Source organism: Sinocyclocheilus grahami, unplaced genomic scaffold, assembly GCF_001515645.1.
Source record: "Sinocyclocheilus grahami isolate Dianchi unplaced genomic scaffold, SAMN03320097.WGS_v1.1 scaffold123.1, whole genome shotgun sequence".
NCBI lineage: Eukaryota > Metazoa > Chordata > Actinopteri > Cypriniformes > Cyprinidae > Sinocyclocheilus > Sinocyclocheilus grahami.
Window position 1 is genome coordinate 1,556,511 of NW_015505302.1, and position 22,902 is coordinate 1,579,412.

General features: G+C 39.6%; 1 protein-coding gene across 1 annotated transcript in view; it reads left to right on the forward strand.

Annotated features, from left to right (window-relative positions):
• The window catches only part of prkceb (protein kinase C, epsilon b), a gene marked incomplete at its 3' end in the record, with an annotated part of 64,032 nt that extends 41,676 nt beyond the window's left edge, over window positions 1-22,356 (forward strand). The window contains exons 3-11 of the mRNA XM_016278618.1: window positions 12,329-12,491; window positions 16,336-16,370; window positions 16,879-16,967; window positions 18,025-18,154; window positions 18,701-18,843; window positions 19,068-19,161; window positions 20,920-21,110; window positions 21,235-21,408; window positions 22,258-22,356. Coding sequence (XP_016134104.1) covers window positions 12,329-12,491; window positions 16,336-16,370; window positions 16,879-16,967; window positions 18,025-18,154; window positions 18,701-18,843; window positions 19,068-19,161; window positions 20,920-21,110; window positions 21,235-21,408; window positions 22,258-22,356 — 1,118 coding nt within the window. The remainder of the gene's footprint in view (window positions 1-12,328; window positions 12,492-16,335; window positions 16,371-16,878; window positions 16,968-18,024; window positions 18,155-18,700; window positions 18,844-19,067; window positions 19,162-20,919; window positions 21,111-21,234; window positions 21,409-22,257) is intronic.
• Between the last annotated feature and the right edge of the window lie 546 nt (window positions 22,357-22,902).

The window sequence follows — 22,902 nt, forward strand, 5'->3', positions numbered from 1 at the left end:
GGGGGGTTATTATTGCTGCTCTCCCTGCTCATTCATGACAGGCTGCATGGATGGGCAGGGAGGTTTTTGCCCAGAACAGAACCATACCGCCAAACCAAACTTTATGCTAAGTATCTATCATTTTGACGATAGTGGTCCTGACAGAAACTTCATTTTGGATCCTCAGGGAACATTTCTGCCTCTGTGTGTTTCTGTACTGAATTTAAGAAAAACAGACACGTCCTTTTATTCTCACATTTTCACATTTAGTATTGAAAATGCTGAGTCATTATGTATTCCAGATGTACGCTGAAGTGTGTGTGTGTCTGACTCTTCATGTCTTCATGTGAAATCTGCTCCACCGCTGAACAGTCAGCGTTCAATGGTCTTGATTTTGAAAAGAGATCTTTTGTACACAAAAATCAGATGTCTCCTTTGAAAGAAGCGACAGGCGACTGAAATCGTTCACAATGGGGAATTGAAAGATAACAAAAAGAATAATAATGTACTTAGAGAGAAATAAAGCCTCTCTTACGTTGTTTCTTTCCTAGTACTTCAGCTGCTCTCTGTTTAGGGGTTTACATTGAGGGACTTAAAGTTCTCCTTTCTCTTTGGAGTGTTACAAGCTGTTTGTGCATAGATAAAAAAAAAAAAGTTACGACTCGTCCATGTCCTCCTAAAACGCCTCGTTCAAACACGCCCCCACATGTCTACGTCACGATGTGGGAAGATTTGCATAACGCTGCCCACACACAAAGAAATAAAGCATAACTTTATTGTTGCTGCCACTGCCGCCGCCATCTTGTGAAGATGCTGTGTGTTTCATTGTGAAAGCGAAACTACTTTGTTTGGCCTTCCAAAAGAGGACACAACTAGACATCAGGGGTTAAGTTTTATTTACAAGACTGTTCCAGAACAGTTCAAACCAAATATTCAGATGTGTGCAGCACATTTTATGGAGGACTGTTTCCTGAACCTGGTAGAGTAGACTACAATGCCGGCTGTTCTGACTCACAGACTGTAAGTACGTTTTCATATTTAAAGGATTTGCCACTGACGATTCAAACGCGAGTTTTGAGCAGTGTCGAGTAGCGCTAGTTGTTTGTCGTTTCTCCGATCACAAATGCAGACATGGTTTTATGTTTACGTGGCGCGATGCAACACAACGCGTAAAAAGACAGTAGAAGTCATTATAATCAATAATTATGTTCCCACTGGATGCAACAAATGTCTCGTTTATAATGGGTTTTAATGTTTTTGTCTCGTCGCTCTGGCCGGACAAGGCATCACAGTATGGTAGGGGTGTAACATTTCCGTCACAATGCACTGGATAGCTGGCCAATCAGAGCACAGACTGATGTTTTTCAGACCGATGAGCTTTGTAAACATCTACGCGTTTCGGAAAGGCGGGGCATAGAGGAGAAACAATAATGTGCAGTATGTGGAAAATAATGTGTTTTTTTAACCTTAAACCGCATAAACACATTTCATTACACCAAATACACTTTTTTAGGAACGTCATATGACCCCTTTAACATCTGTAGCTTTCAACAAAGGATGGATCACTATGGGTGACTAATCGACCAACTAGTTGATTATGGGGGTAGACCAGTTTTGATAGTTTAATCAGCTTGTTTATTACAAATAATGCATACATATATGTAGATACACTATTGTTCAAAGGTTTGGGGTCAGTTTGATTTTTAAAAAATGTTTTTAAAAGGTCTTTTATGCTCCCCAAGGCTGTATCTATTTTAATGTATGTATGTAATAATGTAATGTATTCATGTGATGCAAAGGAAAGAGGATATGTCTAGTCTCACAGGAGACTGAATTGAGTCGCTCTCTTATGGAATAGATGCATCTATTTGAAATACAATTCTTTTGTAACATTATAAATGACTCACTTTTGATAATTTTGATGTGTGTGTATATGTAGTGTATATAACTGAATGTGGACGATATCTGTGTGTTAAGCATTGGTCTCCAACCTGATATGTTTCATTTCTGGATGCATGTTTGAGTATATTTATTTGTTAGTTTTTGTTTTGCTGTTGGACCGTACACAGATCCTTTCCAAAAGCAGGTTTGGTGTATGAGGGTTTGCTGAGTATGCACACTTATTCCACCTGTGCTTATCTAAACCGGCATGTCTCTGACAGCTCACTAAAACACACACTCAGTCATATGCCTCCCTGCTGTGTGTGTTTGTGTGTGTGTGTGTGTGTGCTGGCTTTGTTTTCTCTCTCGTTCTTATGTTACCTCTTTAGTGTCCCCTGGTTTGATGTCTTTATCTCAGGGTCTTTCAGATGACTTTGAAGTTTACCTGCGGTCCATTAATCATATCCACATGTTCCCTCTGTCCTTTACCCTCTGACACATGCATCCAGAATATGAATTTTAAAGGAATAGGATTCCAAAAATTAAAAAAAAATTGTCATTATTTGTCATGTTGTTCTGACCCAAGATTGCCTTTTTTCTTCAGTGAAACACAAAATGAGATGTTATGCAGAATGACTGGTGCTCTTATACATTAAAAATGGATTGTGATTTTTATTGTCAAACTCTAAAAAAGCACCATAAAAATTGTTCATTAAAATCACACTATGTATTCCAAGTGTTTTGAAGTCATACAGTGGTTTTATGTGAGAAACAGTCTGAAATTGAATATGCTTACTGACAATTTTCCACTTCGCTAGAGCAGATTACATTTTGGGGTAAACTATTCTATTGATTTTTCAACAGTAAGTGCATGGGGCTCAATTTTACATGTCAATTCTCAGCAGTGTCAAATAAAAATGTGAGTTTGGATGGGACTGTATATTGGTCTGAAAAATGGAAGATGGTTGGTGAGTACAGAAGGGGTGATAGGAGTGTTTGGGAAACATGTTTGGTCTCTGTTTTTGCAATTTCATTTCGAACCCCTAGTGGTGCAGAAATCACTGCACTCTTCTGGACAACCTCTAGAGCAATCAAACCCAATATGCCTATGGTGACATTTCGGCAAAATGAGATTACATCAGTAGCTCTGTATGTCATAGACTCTCACAAAACACCATGGAAGATGGTTGGTGAGGTCAGAAAATATGAATCTCCTTCACACTGCTGTCCTTTACAAAACCATCCTATGACTGTCTTTTATAAAACAAGCCACTGTTCTTTCCAGAACCACACGCCTAGGAAAACAAATGTCATCAGTATGAGTCTGGACGGAGTATTTTATTGCCAGAAAGTCTCTCACTCACCACCACTGTTGTCCTCAAACCATTTTTTTTTATGCTTTATTTTAAACTTTAAACAGAAAGTTAGTTGCTATCCTTCAAGAGTGTACATTTTAACTGAGAAGTCAAAGTAAAAATGCTAGAAGAATCCACTTATTAAAGGACATGCATGTGCAGAGTTCAATTGAATGATAAAAGTCACCCTTCTTAAAACATCCTCAAAACAAGGTATTGAATATATGGGATGCTAGGGGACTGATAAATTGAATCAGGTAAGATTAGGGAGATGTTTAATAGTTTTTATAAAATGGCAATAGAAATGTGATAAAATACACCAATATTCAGTAAATTGTTAGCAACATAACCCCCCCCACACACACACACACACACAAACAAACAATAGAAGTCAATGGGAACCAAAACTTTTGGTTACCAAAATATCTTAATTTGTGTTGTGTTGAAGGTTTGGAACAACATGAGAGTGAGAGTGAACTATGAAAGGTGACTGATGACAGGTGATTTTCTTTATTGTGCAAAGCAATCTGTTGATCTCAGTGTGTTATGATTATCTAAGGTTGTAGTACAAACCAGATATTAAACTGCAGTCAATATTCTGAAACCTGTTAAGTGAAATTGTTAAATGCATAGCTGTTTGACACTTGAATGCAGATCACTGAGCGTGTTCACACTTGAGTGTTGGACCGTACACAGATCCTTTCCAAAAGCAGGTTTGGTGTATGAGGGTTTGCTGAGTATGCACACTTATTCCACCTGTGCTTATCTAAACCGGCATGTCTCTGACAGCTCACTAAAACACACACTCAGTCATATGCCTCCCTGCTGTGTGTGTTTGTGTGTGTGTGTGTGTGTGCTGGCTTTGTTTTCTCTCTCGTTCTTATGTTACCTCTTTAGTGTCCCCTGGTTTGATGTCTTTATCTCAGGGTCTTTCAGATGACTTTGAAGTTTACCTGCGGTCCATTAATCATATCCACATGTTCCCTCTGTCCTTTACCCTCTGACACATGCATCCAGAATATGAATTTTAAAGGAATAGGATTCCAAAAATTAAAAAAAATTGTCATTATTTGTCATGTTGTTCTGACCCAAGATTGCCTTTTTTCTTCAGTGAAACACAAAATGAGATGTTATGCAGAATGACTGGTGCTCTTATACATTAAAAATGGATTGTGATTTTTATTGTCAAACTCTAAAAAAGCACCATAAAAATTGTTCATTAAAATCACACTATGTATTCCAAGTGTTTTGAAGTCATACAGTGGTTTTATGTGAGAAACAGTCTGAAATTGAATATGCTTACTGACAATTTTCCACTTCGCTAGAGCAGATTACATTTTGGGGTAAACTATTCTATTGATTTTTCAACAGTAAGTGCATGGGGCTCAATTTTACATGTCAATTCTCAGCAGTGTCAAATAAAAATGTGAGTTTGGATGGGACTGTATATTGGTCTGAAAAATGGAAGATGGTTGGTGAGTACAGAAGGGGTGATAGGAGTGTTTGGGAAACATGTTTGGTCTCTGTTTTTGCAATTTCATTTCGAACCCCTAGTGGTGCAGAAATCACTGCACTCTTCTGGACAACCTCTAGAGCAATCAAACCCAATATGCCTATGGTGACATTTCGGCAAAATGAGATTACATCAGTAGCTCTGTATGTCATAGACTCTCACAAAACACCATGGAAGATGGTTGGTGAGGTCAGAAAATATGAATCTCCTTCACACTGCTGTCCTTTACAAAACCATCCTATGACTGTCTTTTATAAAACAAGCCACTGTTCTTTCCAGAACCACACGCCTAGGAAAACAAATGTCATCAGTATGAGTCTGGACGGAGTATTTTATTGCCAGAAAGTCTCTCACTCACCACCACTGTTGTCCTCAAACCATTTTTTTTTATGCTTTATTTTAAACTTTAAACAGAAAGTTAGTTGCTATCCTTCAAGAGTGTACATTTTAACTGAGAAGTCAAAGTAAAAATGCTAGAAGAATCCACTTATTAAAGGACATGCATGTGCAGAGTTCAATTGAATGATAAAAGTCACCCTTCTTAAAACATCCTCAAAACAAGGTATTGAATATATGGGATGCTAGGGGACTGATAAATTGAATCAGGTAAGATTAGGGAGATGTTTAATAGTTTTTATAAAATGGCAATAGAAATGTGATAAAATACACCAATATTCAGTAAATTGTTAGAACCCCCCCCCCCCACACACACACACACACACAAACAAACAATAGAAGTCAATGGGAACCAAAACTTTTGGTTACCAAAATATCTTAATTTGTGTTGTGTTGAAGGTTTGGAACAACATGAGAGTGAGAGTGAACTATGAAAGGTGACTGATGACAGGTGATTTTCTTTATTGTGCAAAGCAATCTGTTGATCTCAGTGTGTTATGATTATCTAAGGTTGTAGTACAAACCAGATATTAAACTGCAGTCAATATTCTGAAACCTGTTAAGTGAAATTGTTAAATGCATAGCTGTTTGACACTTGAATGCAGATCACTGAGCGTGTTCACACTTGAGTAAATAATTGTAATTAAAACACATTGCTTTAGGTCAAAGACTCCAGTGAGTTGCTCTGATAAATGAGTGCACTTTTAATTGCTCTGGGCTTGCTGTCCTGTGTTAAACTGCAGTGAAATGGGAAGCTGTCCACTCAGGCTGAGCCCTGCTTTCTTTATGTGTTTACTGTTGATATGGTCATGTGCGATTAGTGATTTATGTCTATTTTGGTTGTAAGTGGAAACAGTTGTTTTTCAAATGACTGGAGACATATTCGAGAGGCTTCCAACCAAAAAGAGTTCAACATAGGCAGTGAGGGAAGAAAAACACAGTCTTAACTGGGTCGGCACTTCGATCCTTCGGCCGAGAACTGAGGATTCCGAGGGGAACAGGCTGACTGGAAGACGAACATGAATCCTAAAAACGAATAATGTCCGAGCAAATCATGACTTTTCACTTTACACCTACCTCTGACTAGGCGTAAGATTTAGTGTCAGACGTAGCACTACGCTGAGATGGTGCAACGGGTATAGATTCTATGCACGACTTAAAGCACCATTTACGTCCAGCCTAGTCTTACAACCAGGTGTATGTCCAGCTGGTGCAACCGGTCCCTGGTGGCAGTAGTTTCTCTGTGATGGATTGTGGTTTGGTGAATGTGTGCTGAGTTCTTCTCATCCTCACTGAGTGTTAATGAGTGAGAGCTGATAAATGACCAGCCGTATAACCTACTGAGATAGTATGAGCCACTGCATCTGTTTCTTCTCTTTCTCTCTCTCTCAGTTGAGAGGAGGATGTGGGTGATACATAAGAGAGCGACTCAATTCAGTCTCCTGTGAGACTAGACAGATCCCACTGGTCCATTGTCCTTATATGGTGATTAGAACAGGTCCAACCCTGGAACTGCTGCACATATATTAAAACCCCATCATTTAGACTCAAACTCACTGCAGGGTGTTTTTAAATGTGAAGCGTGTCATTTTTTAATATTTAAATACTTTAATCCCTGTTTGATATTTGAACTCTATAACTATAAGTAAACTCTTTGTGGGTTGATTTCCCCCCAACCCCCACCCCCCAAAAATTGCTTAAGAATCACAACCCATCCTACAAAGCAACATGGTGTGAACCAGTGGTGTGGGACTGCCTGTTATTTTTTACCAATAAGAGATCAGCATGGAATTTGCTTAAAAAAACAGATAATTTCTTTGTCTGTGTATGTTATTTTATATAGAAAGTAGAGGTTATGTGAGGCTTTGTATTGTCAGTTCAATAATGTAAACCCAGATTAAATATTTCCTAGCGTACAACTAGACATTAATTATATATACAGTTATTCTACAGTTATGGAAATATGACTGTATTGTAATCCATATGGACTCAGGATACTCAGGAAATTAATGGGAATAACCGTAAAATAAAGAGGGTTAAAGGTAAAGTGTGTAATTTCCGTGTCACTACTGTGATATTAACTGTTTTCAAGCTGTTTTTCTGAGTAATTATTCTGTCTTCAATTGGGTGGGTAAACAAAACTGGCCAAATCATGTCATTGGTCAAGCAAATGTTAGGCTGGTCAGGATGCCAGCCCAGATGGTCCAAATACTGGCGTAAAAAATTGCATAAGAGGAGGCAGTGCCTCCGTCTAACTATGATTGGCTGATTCACTAGTCAATGCAATAATGCCTGCCTGTCATGTTCTCTTGATCAGTATGATTGGCTGATATGCCTGTTAACGAGATAATGCACAACAGGTTGGTAAATCAGTCTGAATGGGTCAGACTGCTGTAAATTGATGGGTTAATCACAGAGCACAGCTAGCATGTTCTGTCATAGCTGAGTCTAACTGAACTTGAAATGACTTAAACTGATGATCTGTGAGTGATCTGACTTTTAGAGTGCATCAGCTCTTTTTTTCTGAATATTTGTTGACTAATGGTCTGAAAAGGTGGCTATTAATTAAAATAGCAGAAAACATTTAAATTTTTGAATAGAAAAAAAACTAAAAGAAACATTCTAGGGCTACCTCCACATTAATCCGTATATATTTCAAAATGCTCTCCATCCACACTAGTGTTTATAAGCATTTTCCAAAAGTTGTTCATCTTTACTGACCAGTCTAAAAACTGTTTAAATCACAATGCTGTGCGTCCATAAAACTTTACGCTGATATCAGACATAATAAAGTTCTTATGCTATTCTTATGGAATGATCATTTTATCAGCAAACATCCCACCTTTCACTGGTGCATCCAAGTTGCACTTAATCGGCATGTCATGGTCGAAAATGCAATTGCCCTTATGTTTCACTTCTGGACAGCAGTTGCAAGTAAATATTCATTCTTATTTACAGGATTGTAATGTGAAGATTGTACAAAGTAATATTTATCTTAAGCAACATTATTGAAGTGAATAGCAGGCACAACAATGCGGGTGCACTGGTAGATGTAAATGGGTACAATATGCATCACATGGCTAAATGTGTCAAAGTTTTTCATTTTCACAGTCCGTACTACAACATGAAAATTACGTTTTCAAATTCAAAATCCACATGGGAGAGCATTTTCAAAAAGCTCTGATTTTGCTGGACAAAAATGCTCTGTCAGTGTGGACAAAAGGCCAAAACCTACAGAGAAAGATGCATATTCAAATGTATCCAGATTAATGTGGACGTAGCCTTATATGCTTATGCTATATGCTGTATTATTGTTATTTGAAGCAATATATAAAATAATTTAAGATTTTAAAGTGATTTGTTAATATGATTATGCATGATGTGCATCATTTTTGATCGCTAATTGTTTAGTCTGTAAGGCAGAGGCCTGTTCTCCATCTTCTCTTCTATCCACTGTTAATGTCAAAGGTTTTTCGCTGTGCACAGCAGTGCTTCCCGGTTCGGTTACTTTTTCTGCTGGCAAAATAACAAGAGCTTTCAAAAAAAAAACATATACAATGGCTCTATTAATAACAGGAGATGACTGTCTGCCTGCCAGTTTGGCAAAACTTGCATTGTCATTTTGTGAGTCAGAGCCCAGCCTCTCTCCTTCTCTTTCTCTCAGGGCTGAAAAGTGTGATTGCAGCAGACATATACATTGACATAAGGGAATACTCAGGAGTGATCACAGTTCTCGTCCTCCACAGAGAGAAGAAAAAGGAGAGAGAGAAAGAGTGCTGCTCCTCCCCTGTGGCCTTGTTTCCTTTCCTAGTGAGAGCATCTGACAGCTCTTCAATATGGTGCCTTTGTCATACTCGTGCCCCCGGTTTATTGATCACTGCCTCTGCATGGCCCCTCATAACATGCAAACAGATATACACACACAGAGTTAATGGATTAGTTTGCACAAAAAATATATATATTTTTATTTAATCAGACATAATATGGTGAGAATTATGACAAAGTAATTTTGGAGTGAACTGTTCCCTTATATGTACTGTAAGGTCAACAGAAAACACCAACCAGTCTTCTGAATGGCTGAATAATAGCGTTTAGGACTGTCAAAGAGACTGGTGTTATGTCTAAGGACGCATAGTTGAGTGATATCAGGAACATTTTCTGCATGGCTATTATAGAAAAAATTGCTTAAAATACCTTTAAGCTTCAGAAGAAATAAGATAACTTCACTACAGTTGCTGTACAGTTTTTTACAGATACTGACAAATACTGCTAACATGGTATTCTATACATGGTAAGAAATACTCTTTCATATGTCATGATACGCTGCCGGAAGGAACGAAGGAGCCATGGATAAACAAAAATGTAATTTATTCAATCAAACACACAGGGTAAATCCACACTTGGAAGGGAAGGAAGACACACGTACACAACTGGTAGACCCGACAAAGGAGAAATGCATAGATTGGAACTTAATATACATGACTTAACGAGGCAATTGGAAGGAACACAGGTGAACAGAATTACTTATTAGACAGGGGAGAAACTGGGTCACGGGGAGGGAAAACACCACAAAAACAGTCCAGTGGCGTGACATTACTCCCCCCTCCTGGAAGGCGCGTCCCGTGCCATAACAACAACAGAAGAAGGGATGGGTGGGAACTTGGGAGGAGGCTCAGGAGGAGGACGGACACCCAGGAGGGGGCCGGCAGACAGAGACCAGGGAGGAGACAGGAGGGTCTTGAAGCATGCGGCGCCAGGTGGGACCCAGGCCACAGCCATAAAGGCGACCCATGGTGGAGCCAACAAAGGGAAGAGCCATGGAGGAGGAAGGGCTGACGACTCCAGGGGGCCAACCGACTGCGTCGGAGCAGATGAGCCAGGGCGACGGGGAGGATCCAGAAGGCCAAGGCGGAGCAGATGGTGCTGGCGACCGAGGAGAAGGCGGGGAACCAGAAGGCCGTGGTGGAGCCGGAGCGACAGAGGACTGAGGAGGAGCTGAAGGGAAGGAGGAGCCTGACAGAGCCAGAGGGACGGAGGGACGAGGCGCAGCTGGAGGAGTGGAGTCCCACGGCTACGGATGGTCGACGACAGACCAAGCCGGAGCCGGAGGGACGAGGGAGCCTGGTGGAGCTGGTGGGCTGATGGGCCATGGCGGAGAGGAGGGAGCTAGGAGCCATGGTGGAGCCGCTGGGTCGACGGGCAAAGGCGGAGTCAGGGGCTTAGAGGCTGGAGGCGGAGGCCAGGAATTTTGCAGCCACTGTGACGATGGAGGATGTCAGACCTGCTGAGCTCGCACTGTACTGATGGTGGGCTGAGGGCGAGCAGAAGGGTTGCTAGACGACAGCGGTAAAGGAGGCAGGAGTGGGAGGTGGGCGGGCATTTGTGAGCCTGCGGGCTTAACTTGGGAACAGGAGCCCTCTCTGGGCTAAACTCAGGAATTGGAGGGACAGAGGTCACTGACGGAGGCGGCAGGAAAGGGGGCAGGTCGGTATACAAATCAATTAAGTCTCTTTCCACTTTTCCTTTATCCAGATCCATAGACAGCTTACCCGTGGAGCTCCTCTCCATGCTCTCACTGTCCATGATGCTCTCCTCCGTGGCAAGCTCTGTAGCCGGCTCTTGCACCTGGTCTGATGTTACAGGCTCGGGCTCCGAGGTGATCCTCAGCACTGTCGCTCTCTGGCGATGGCTCGTCGGTCCCGGCGGGCTCTAGCTCTCCGCCAGCGGTGGACTCGGGCTTAAGCTCCGATGTAGCAGGGTGATGTTGGGCTGGGCTCTGGGTCTGGTTGTGTTCTGGATCGGGGGTAGACGCTCTACAGACACCGGATGATATCCTCCCTCTAGCACAGTCTGGTGGTGTCTGGGAGGTCGATGGGGCAGTAGTAGTTGGCCCAGATCCAAAACAGGGAGTTCAGCGCAGCGTCATCGAACTGCTGGATGAACTCCAGAGCATACTCCAAGAGGGAAAGGTCCTTGCGGGCAAGGGAGGTAAACTTGACAGCGAGGGAATCCATGGGGAAGGATACACTACAGAAACAAAAAACGCTAAATGGTAAACGGAAAACAAACGGAGGGGAGACACGTAAAAAACTGTCCTTGGTCGGTTTTAAAAGTGTCTGAAAGTATTGAATTGGCGACCATCCCCTTGTAGGATAAAACAGTTTTTACAAGGCTGTTGATTTGACTGGAGTTTTCATCCTATAGGATTGGGCAATTGGTAGATATTTACTCTGTAAAACAATTTTTTAGAAAATCTTTGCTTCACTTTTATTTTTACTGTTTATGAAGTTTGACATGCTGAATACAAAAATCTCATTACTTTTTGTGTCATTAACAGTGTTCATGAAAACAAACCAATATATATATGTGTGTGTTGATAACTTACACAAGCTAATTATTACTGTTATTTCTCATGCATAAAAATTACATGGTACATGCACAATACTGAGCTAAGAACAGTTTGATATAAACAGTTTCCAAGAGTGAGTTGTCCAAAACTTCAGAAGTGTACGTTGGATCATTTTTGTCTCATGACTAGTCCCACGATGTTCTGGAATGCTCCAGAAAGCACTAGAATATTACAGGATATTCCAGAATGTTATAGACACTTCTATAATGTTCTCATCCTTGCAAAAGCATTTCACAGTTTCATTTGAGAAAACTATTGTCATATTATGTGGAATGTATTTTCTTTCCCATTAATGGTATAAAATGAATATTGTGTATATTGTGATAATATTTTTGGCCATATCAACCAGCCCTACTTCATCTCGTGAATTATTAACATTTTACAATAAGGTTTCAGTTTTTGACATTAATTAACATTAAGTAACAATGAACAATACTTATAAAACATTTATTAATCTTAGTTTAAGTTAATCTCAGCATTTACTAATACATTATCATATCAAATGTATACAAAAATCAAAAAGTTAACTATTAACAAAAGTTAACAAAAACAATAGTTAATGCACTATGAACATTGTTACTAACTAAAATTAACAAAGGTTGACAAATGCTGTAAAATATATTTAGTTGATGCTTTAATAATAAAGAGGTCTTATTGTAAAGTGTAACTGAATCATTTTAAACATCTCTGTCAGAAGCACCATTTAGTATATATATATGCCCAGTATATTGAACAATGGTTGTGAATGCTGTCATGTAATAAATTCTGTTTGTGCATTTGTGTGTGTTTTTGCAGCAGGAAGCTGTGAGAATGAAGAGCGTGTATTTCGTGAACGCATGCGTCCCAGGAAAAGGCAGGGAGCTGTCCGGAGGAGGGTGCATCAAGTCAACGGACACAAGTTCATGGCCACCTACCTGAGACAGCCCACCTACTGCTCGCACTGCCGCGACTTCATCTGGTGAGTCCTGCAGCGGCCGTCGCCTGATATTTACAGCCTTGTAGCGTGCTGTTTGTACAGCTGCATGTGTTGGTAAATCTGTGTCTGAGTTTTGACATAACCAGTGTACACTGTCCCTCCTCATGGGTGGTTTACCCTCAGTGGGCTGCATTTCCATGGTAACGACAAGAAAAGCCCTGAGGCTCAGAGTGGTGGCGCTACAATATGAGCGTATTGAGTGCGTCTGGGCTCCTCCACATTGCGCAATAACACTGCCATGCACAGGCACACTGTGGTCCCGCCTCTCTAAAGTACAGAGAAATATGGCTGTTTTAAAAGAAAAGGTGCAGAGCTGCTGTGTGGGACTGAAACTGTAAGACAAGCAGTGAATAACAACACACACCTCATGAAATCTACATGTAAACATTTATTAAAGGTTCACCCCAAAAAAAAAGAAAATTTCCTGAGAATGTACTCACTCACAGATCATCCAAGATGTAGAAGACTTTGTTTCTTCATCTGAAAAGATTTGGGGAAATTTAGCATTACATCACTTGTTCACCAATGGATCCTCTGCAGTGAATGGGTGCCATCAGAATGAGATTCCAAACAGCTGATAAAAGCATCACAATACTCCATGTAATCCACATGACTCCAGTCTATCAAAAATGTCTTGTGAAGTGAAAAGCTGTGTGTTTATAATAAACAAATCCATCATTTTTAAACTTCAAATCTGGCTAAAATATAAGTCATCTGTCATTAATATTGCTTTCACCAGTGAAAAAAATCTGACTTGTGAGAGAAATATGCACAGATCAAGCACCATTTACAAGTAGAAACAGTCCAAAACAGTTGTAAACAAATATGTTGGTGGATTTTGATGTGAGAGGACAACAGGGGGTGGACTTTTTCACTGGAGGAAGCATTATTATGGATTAAAGTAAACATTTTAAGTAAAAATGCCTAATGATGAATTTACAAACATGCAGCTTTTAAGACATGAATTGATAGATTGGAGTGGCGTGGATTACTTGTGGATTATTCTGGTGTTATGTGTACATTAATGAGGAAAAAAAATTTACTTAAATGATTTTAGCAAATGGCTGCAATATAACAAAGAGTGAAAAATTTAAGGGGGTCTGAATACTTTCTGTACCCACTGTATATAGCAATTGCTAATGTTAACAGATACAACTTTTTACAAATTTTAAAATTGTGTTAGTAAATGTTGAAAATTAACAAACTAAATTTATAAAAAAGCAGTGCTGTAAAAGTAATGTTCATTGTTACGTCATACTACTGAATGTAGTTGACTATATGTTAACAAATGGAAAATTATTTAAAGTGTTAGCATAATGTCCATAATGATAAAGTAGGTGGAGCATCTTTTTTAAGGTCACTTGCAAACACCAAATGTAAGTAAAAGTCGAATGAGGCAAACAAAGCTATTCATTAGTTAATGAGTAACTGGAAATTGTCAATTCAAAAGACAAACTTCCTCAGTGGAATATATACCATGCTACATATATGTATGATGCTCTCTCTCTCACACACACACTCTTTTTTTCAAGAATTACATTTGGTGACAAATCACAATGTCTTTGTCATGGTGCACTACTGTGAGGAGCACGGAGACGAAGGAGCGAGGAGACGAGAACTGGAATTCAAACATATAGATTTTAATAACATCCATGGAACAAGGAAAACACACCTAGCTGATGAGGTTGATAATGTCCATAATGATAAAGTAGGTGGAGCATCTTTTTTAAGGTCACTTGCAAACACCAAATGTAAGTAAAAGTCGAATGAGGCAAACAAAGCTATTCATTAGTTAATGAGTAACTGGAAATTGTCAATTCAAAAGACAAACTTCCTCAGTGGAATATATACCATGCTACATATATGTATGATGCTCTCTCTCTCACACACACACTCTTTTTTTCAAGAATTACATTTGGTGACAAATCACAATGTCTTTGTCATGGTGCACTACTGTGAGGAGCACGGAGACGAAGGAGCGAGGAGACGAGAACTGGAATTCAAAGATTTTAATAACATCCAGGGAACAAGGAAAACACACCTAGCTGATGAGGTTGACAAACAATTCCAGACGAAGGAAGAACAGAACGGGCTAGAACACAAATAGGGCAGATAACGAGGGGCAGACAGGTGAGGAGGATAACTAATAACAAGGAACACCTGGAACTAATAGAACTAAATTGGGACAGGAACAGGAAGGACCAAATAAGGGCAAGGAAGGCACATGGGGAGCAAAACACACACAAAACATGGAACAGAGTCTGACATTACTCCCCCCTCCCAGAAGGCGCGTCCCGCGCCTTACAACATCTAACGGGGAGGGCGGTGGGCGCTCTGGAGGCCTCTAGGCTAAACTCGGGGACTGGAGCCTTCTCTGGGCTAAACTCAAGGACTGGAGCCTTCTCTGGGCTAAACTCGGGGAGTGGAGCCTTCTCTGGGCTAAACTTTGGGACTGGACCTCCCAGAAGGCGCGTCCCGCGCCTTACAACATCTAACGGGGAGGGCGGTGGGCGCTCTGGAGCCTTCTCTGGGCTAAACTCAAGGACTGGAGCCTTCTCTGGGCTAAACTCGGGGAGTGGAGCCTTCTCTGGGCTAAACTTTGGGACTGGAGCCTTCTCTGGGCTAAACTCAAGGACTGGCGCCTTCTCTGGGCTAAACTCGGGGACTGGAGCCTTCTCTGGGCTAAACTCAAGGACTGGAGCCTTCTCTGGGCTAAACTCAAGGACTGGAGCCTTCTCTGGGCTAAACTCAAGGACTGGAGCCTTCTCTGGGCTAAACTCAAGGACTGGAGCCTTCTCTGGGCTAAACTCAAGGACTGGAGCCTTCTCTGGGCTAAACTCAAGGACTGGAGCCTTCTCTGGGCTAAACTCAAGGACTGGAGCCTTCTCTGGGCTAAACTCAAGGACTGGAGCCTTCTCTGGGCTAAACTCAAGGACTGGAGCCTTCTCTGGGCTAAACTCAAGGACTGGAGCCTTCTCTGGGCTAAACTCAAGGACTGGCGCCTTCTCTGGGCTAAACTCGGGGAGTGGAGCCCTCACTGGGCTAAACTCGGGGACTGGAGCCTTCTCTAGGCTAAACTCGGGGACTGGAGCCTTCTCTGGGCTAAACTCAAGGACTGGCGCCTTCTCTGGGCTAAACTCTGGGACTGGAGCCCTCACTGGGCTAAACTCGGGGACTGGAGCCTTCTCTAGGCTAAACTCGGGGACTGGAGCCTTCACTGGGCTAAACTCGGGGACTGGAGCCTTCTCTAGGCTAAACTCGGGGACTGGAGCCTTCTCTAGGCTAAACTCGGGGACTGGAGCCTTCTCTGGGCTAAACTCGGGGACAGGAGCCCTCCGTGGGCTAAACTCGGGGACAGGAGCCCTCCGTGTGCTAAACTTGGGAACAGGAGCCCTCTTTGGGCTGGATTCGGGGGCTGGAGCCCACACTGGAGCGAGCTCTGGGGCTGGAGCCGACACTGGAGTGAGCTCTGGGGCTGGAGCCGACACTGGAGCGAGCTCTGCTCTTGGATTCTTTAATTGGGGAGTTAGCTCAATCAGTAAACTCAGTAACTTTGAACGTGAAAGACCTGGGTTTGATCCCCATCTAGAACAACCCTGTTACACTTGGCGAAACACACACAAAACAAGGAACAGAGTCTGACAGTCTTCATATTTATGTCACAGAGAGACTCTTTCCTCACATACAAAAAACAGGAAAATTGCTTTTTTTGTGTGTTTTCATTCATTCATGTCTAATCCATAGTATACTATAATATATGCTGGTGTATTTAGTGTCACTGTACAATAATAATAATAACCTGATCTCTCTTCCATTTTCTTCACAGGGGTGTATTAGGAAAGCAAGGGTATCAGTGCCAAGGTAGGCAAATACCTACAGTATATTTCTCTGTCAGATGTTATGTTCATCAGCTTAGACAATTTGTTAGCTCATCAAAAATGTTAGCTACTCTAAATCTAAAGCAACATAACACCTTAGGAACATCATCTTCATCATGTAGGACTTTTCCATACACCAACAGTTCAAAGTGAACACAGCCATTTAGCTAACAACACCATAAAGCACCATGATGACTCATTATATTCCACATATTTTCTTCAAAGTTCTCTGTTTTCCACAGAATAAAATAACACCATGCATGTGTGTTTTCTGCATAAACAGTGACAGAAGTTTTATTTTTAGATGAACTGTTCCTTTAAGTGGTGACTAGCTCACAATCTGAAATGAAGGAAACTACTGGCATGGACAGGAACCTCCTAAAATATCATATCTATATTTTAGCCCAAGCATTCTTATCTGTGAGCCCAGAGTAATATATCAGAAAGTGAAGTAAAGCTGATTTCATCTCCTGCTTGTTTCTGTTGATCAGTGTGCACCTGTGTAGTTCATAAACGCTGCCATGAGCTGATCATCACGAAATGTGCAGGTCTGAAGAAACAGGAGGACACCACAGAGGAGGTGAGAGGAACCTGCAGAAAATCACACATGATGTCTCACATTTCATTTCTCAGTTATAACTAATGAGAGTAAAATATAAAGTTTTGCTTAGGTTTCCTGCGTATTTCTCCTGAGAAAAAAAGAACCCATAAATCTCACAAATTCTCCTCTATAGTTTCGAACTGTGAACAAAAATGATTAGAATAAAATGTCAGTGATTTCAATATGAGGGTCAGAGACGAGATGTCTTTTAAATGCAAGGACAGTGGTTTAAATGCAAGGAAAGTATCTGCTTTAATGTTTCAAATAACTTTTGTGAAAATAAAATGTCAAAATATGGGTCAAATAATGTTCCATCGTCATTCAGTGTAAAAATTAAAAAAATGCTTATTATGACCTGTAGACTACTTATCAAAATATATAAAGTGATCATACAAAATTTTATTATAATTTAAATATTTGAAAAGTTTTTGCTGACAAATGGGTAAAACCCAGTGGTTTGAAGGATAGTTGCAAAGATTGGTAAAGATTTAATTTGTTTTTTAATGTCATCTAATGATTCCTGTTCTAAACATGCCTGACAAGATTTGTTTTTGTAAATTAACTATTGTTACAACGAATGACATGGTAAATAATGGTAAAAAAAGTATGATGGTATTTTATTTTGCTCAGAAACAGGACACTTTCTAATGTACAGAAGAAGAAAAACCATGCTTGAAAAGTTCAGTTATGCTAGTCCTGTTTATTTTAAAGCATGTGAACAATGTAATATTCTTCTACTTAATTTTAGGAAATATCCAGTAAATATTCTGAGCTAACACCTCAAAAATAAATCTTACCTCTGGCATGGAGTGTTTTGACTGCTAAAAACGGTGTAATCTTTATCATAGATGTAAATGCCCACAGTTGTAATATCATAATCATGTTTTATGATTATAATATATTTATTTATTTATTTTGGTTTGGATGTGCGTTTGTTAATTAAATAAATAAATAAAAAAAATCACTGCATTTTGCAGCTTCACTTCTTTAAAATCGCTGCATAACTGTCTTCCTGATCCTCTATCGCCTCCTCCAGGTGGGATCTCAGCGCTTCAGCGTCAATATGCCTCATAAGTTCAGTATTCACAACTACAAAGTTCTGACATTCTGTGACCACTGCGGTTCATTACTGTGGGGCCTGATGCGGCAAGGACTCCAGTGCAAAGGTGAGAGCGGCATTCTGGGAAATGTAGTTAAAGAGTTCTCACAGCAAAAGCTTGAAAAATCAGGGAAATTTAAATTAATTGATAATTTCATGGAATTTGTATGGAATTTTCTGTTGTCAATGCAGTTTTCTAGTGCTAAAATTGTAGTAGTCTGTTGTGTGGTTTCGTCATTTTTATTATTTTTACATGTTTTTTTAAATAATTTTTTATTTCATTTTTATTTTTTTGTTTTAGTTATTTCAGTACAGCAACTTTAAATGAAAATGGGAAGTGTTGCCTTGGCAATTATCTGAAATAAAATAGGTTTAAGTTTTATATATATATATATGTGTGTGTGTGTGTGTATTTCAGTTCAGTTTAGTTCCATTTTAAAATGTTATTTTAAGTAATTTTTCATTAATAGCTCTGGTTTTGGTTTTAGTTTGAGTTAATATCAATGCTATAACCCTGCATCTTCCAAGATTCACGCGTACTCACACTGCCATGCATTGAAATGCAGTACATTGTAACTTCTCATGCCATCTCCCTTCATTTATCTGTCCTCAGTTTGTAAGATGAATGTGCACAAGCGTTGTGAGAGTAATGTAGCTCCTAACTGTGGGGTGGACGCCAGGGGCATCGCTAAGGTGCTGTCTGACCTCGGAGTCACTCCAGATAAACTCTCCAGCAGCATCCAGAGGAGAAAAAAGGTGAGAGGGAGAATCATGGGTGATTAGAGTCTGCACTAGAGAAGTGGGCATATAGGACTGAGAGGTCAAAAGCCTCCTCCATGCAGCTGTAGATAATAGGAAATACACTCTGATGATTACTAATGACATAATGGTCTTCATAGCGAGCAGCACTTAGGTACCAGATTAGGCCTCCTGAAACATAATGATGATTGAATGATGATTTGTTCCTGTTTTTAACGCAGATCTCTCAGGGTCCAGATCCGCAGCCCTTACCCATATCCCCGCAGTTAGAAGAGGATCGATCCAAATCTGCACCCACATCACCATGTGACCAGGGTAAACACACAGTCGGAGCTCTGCAGATTTTGTGTTATACACAGCTTTATGTGGCAGACGTTTGATTACCACATAAAATTATTTTGGCTTGTCCTTAAAGGGATAGTCAAACCAAAAATGAAAATTCTGTCATTTCCTCACCCTCATGTCATTCGAAACCTGTAAGACTGACTTTCTTCTGCGAAATATAATAGAAGATGAATAATGTTGGTTAGAACTCAGATTTTGTTCCCAATGACTTCCATTTAATTTTTTGTCCATACAATGGAAGCCAGATCTCTCAGGGTCCAGATCCGCAGCCCTTACCCATATCCCCGCAGTTAGAAGAGGATCGATCCAAATCTGCACCCACATCACCATGTGACCAGGGTAAACACACAGTCGGAGCTCTGCAGATTTTGTGTTATACACAGCTTTATGTGGCAGACGTTTGATTACCACATAAAATTATTTTGGCTTGTCCTTAAAGGGATAGTCAAACCAAAAATGAAAATTCTGTCATTTACTCACCCTCATGTCATTCGAAACCTGTAAGACTGACTTTCTTCTGCGAAATATAATAGAAGATGAATAATGTTGGTTAGAACTCAGATTTGGTTCCCAATGACTTCCATTTAATTTTTTGTCCATACAATGGAAGCCAGTGGTTAACTATTTGGTTACCAAAATACTTCAAAATATCTGCTTTTGTGTTCAGCAGCAGAAACAAACCCATACAGGTTTAGAACAACATGAGGGTGAGTAAATGATGACAGCATTATTGATTTTGGTATGCCTTTAATTTTATAATGCATTTAAAATGGAAGTCTATGAGGACTTTGTACCAAAATGTGAAGCTTGTATTTTGCCATGCAATGGCTTTGTGTGACAAACAAACTGAATTTTCATTGTTGTCAATGAAATCAGCTAGCTAATGGTCTAAACCAGCCATATATGTTTAAAAGCTATTGCTTTTATTATTCTTTTATGGTGCTTTATTATCATTTTATTGTCATTTTTATTCATTATATGGAAATGATCAGCTAGGATATTTGGTAAAAATTCAACTCTAGTTCAATGCATAAAAACATCACATGAGTTTGACAACCAGTGCTTTACAAATATGTGATTTCTGATATTCATCACATTTAGACAGGCATGGTTAGAAAGTAGTTTTATCACACTAGTCAGTGGCTATACACTACAATTCATCAGTAAGATTGTTTGGTTTTAAGTCTCTTATGCTTACCAATGCTGCATTAATGTGATCAAAAACACAGTAATATTGTGAACTATTATTACAGTTTTAAGTAAGTGCTGTCTATTTGAATACATTTTAAAATGTAATTTTTTCCTGTGATGCAAAGCTGTATTTTCAGCATCATTACTCCAGTCTTCAGTGTCACATGATCCTTCAGAAATCATTCTAATATGATTATTTGCTGCTCAAGAAACATATCATAATGTCATCAAATTTAAAAAACAGCTGTGCTGTGTAAATATTATTTAGTGATGAGTAGAAAGTTCAAAATAACAGCATTTATTTGAAATATAAATTTTTGCAATATTACCAAAGTCACTTTTGATCAATGCAATGCATCCTTGCTGAATAAAAGCATAAACAAGTTCTACAGTATCACACTTTCAAAACTGGAAACACACTTTTATTGTACATGCATTACAGTAAACATGTTTGTTTGTTTTTAGAACTGAAGGAGGAGACAATGTGGGGTCTGAAAGTGTGTAATGCGATTTGGCTTTTTGTTTTGTGATCTGCAGATATAAAGGACCTGGAGAACTTCAGAAAGGCACTTTCGTTTGACCATCGCGGTGAGGAGCTGAAGCCAGCCTTGTCCTCCTCTCTGTCCGAGGCCAGAGAGAACGGAGAGGTGAAGACGCTCCAGACCAAAAGGATGATGCTGGAAGACTTCTCCTTCATCAAAGTGCTCGGGAAAGGCAGCTTCGGCAAGGTGGAGCTTTGTGATATTCTGTCCTCTATTCTTAGGATTAAGTTTCAGCTTTGTTTCCTGTCAGCGGTGTAACTATACTATAGTAGTTTGGTTTGTAATAAAGGCTCAGTTGTTTTGTGTTCAGGTGTTGCTGGCAGAGTTAAGAGGCACTGATGAGGTTTATGCGGTGAAAGTGTTAAAGAAAGACGTGATCCTGCAGGACGATGACGTGGACTGCACTATGACTGAGAAACGCATTCTAGCGCTGGCCAGAAAACACCCTTACCTGACCCAACTCTACTGCTGCTTTCAGACCAAGGTAAGAGACAGCGTATCAGCTCATCCTCATTACAAACTCTGAAATAACAGCAAAATGGACAATGAACCACCAAGATATTATGCTTCTTTAGAAATTATGTTTTGCAGACTGCCACTAGATGGAGCTGTAATATTACATGCTGTCAGGTATTCAGAAAGCAACTCTTGATTTGTTCCACTTTTAGAGATTCGACAGCAGTTTAGCTCTTTATCTGAAGAGGGCCAAGATTGTGGCTGGGGGAATAGCCACAAAAATAGGTCTATTCATCAAGAATATGAACATATTTTAGTCATTTAGGCTTAAATGTTTAAATTTGGATAGTCAGGTTTCGAGCCAACAAGGCTTTTAATTAAAATGAAAACCAGCCATTAAAACAGAAATCGGTTCTTATATTGAAAATAAATTAATACCGTAAACCAAAAGTAAACTTTTAAAATTAGTTGCCATAGTTTTGTGCCCCGAAATGTAAATAAAATATGAATAAAAAAATATGTATGTGGGTCAAAGACGTTAAGATGTCCGCATCAAAAGAAATTTACTAAAGTGATTTTATGTCCATAGAAAGCACATTAAATGTAAGTAAAGTGTCTACTTTTAAGGTTTCAAATAGGTTTTTGGAGATTTTTGGTTGAAATAATGTTACATTGTCATTCAGTGTAACACAATATTTATGTAAAAATTCAAACAACATGCTTATTCTGACGTGTATATATTAAAATGTATAAAATAATAAGGGAGCATATACAATTTTATTGTGTTTTAAATGAGTAAAAAATTCTTACTGACAAATGGGCAAAAGCTGATGAGGTTTATGCGGTGAAAGTGTTAAAGAAAGACGTGATCCTGCAGGACGATGACGTGGACTGCACTATGACTGAGAAACGCATTCTAGCGCTGGCCAGAAAACACCCTTACCTGACCCAACTCTACTGCTGCTTTCAGACCAAGGTAAGAGACAGCGTATCAGCTCATCCTCATTACAAACTCTGAAATAACAGCAAAATGGACAATGAACCACCAAGATATTATGCTTCTTTAGAAATTATGTTTTGCAGACTGCCACTAGATGGAGCTGTAATATTACATGCTGTCAGGTATTCAGAAAGCAACTCTTGATTTGTTCCACTTTTAGAGATTCGACAGCAGTTTAGCTCTTTATCTGAAGAGGGCCAAGATTGTGGCTGGGGGAATAGCCACAAAAATAGGTCTATTCATCAAGAATATGAACATATTTTAGTCATTTAGGCTTAAATGTTTAAATTTGGATAGTCAGGTTTCGAGCCAACAAGGCTTTTAATTAAAATGAAAACCAGCCATTAAAACAGAAATCGGTTCTTATATTGAAAATAAATTAATACCGTAAACCAAAAGTAAACTTTTAAAATTAGTTGCCATAGTTTTGTGCCCCGAAATGTAAATAAAATATGAATAAAAAAATATGTATGTGGGTCAAAGACGTTAAGATGTCCGCATCAAAAGAAATTTACTAAAGTG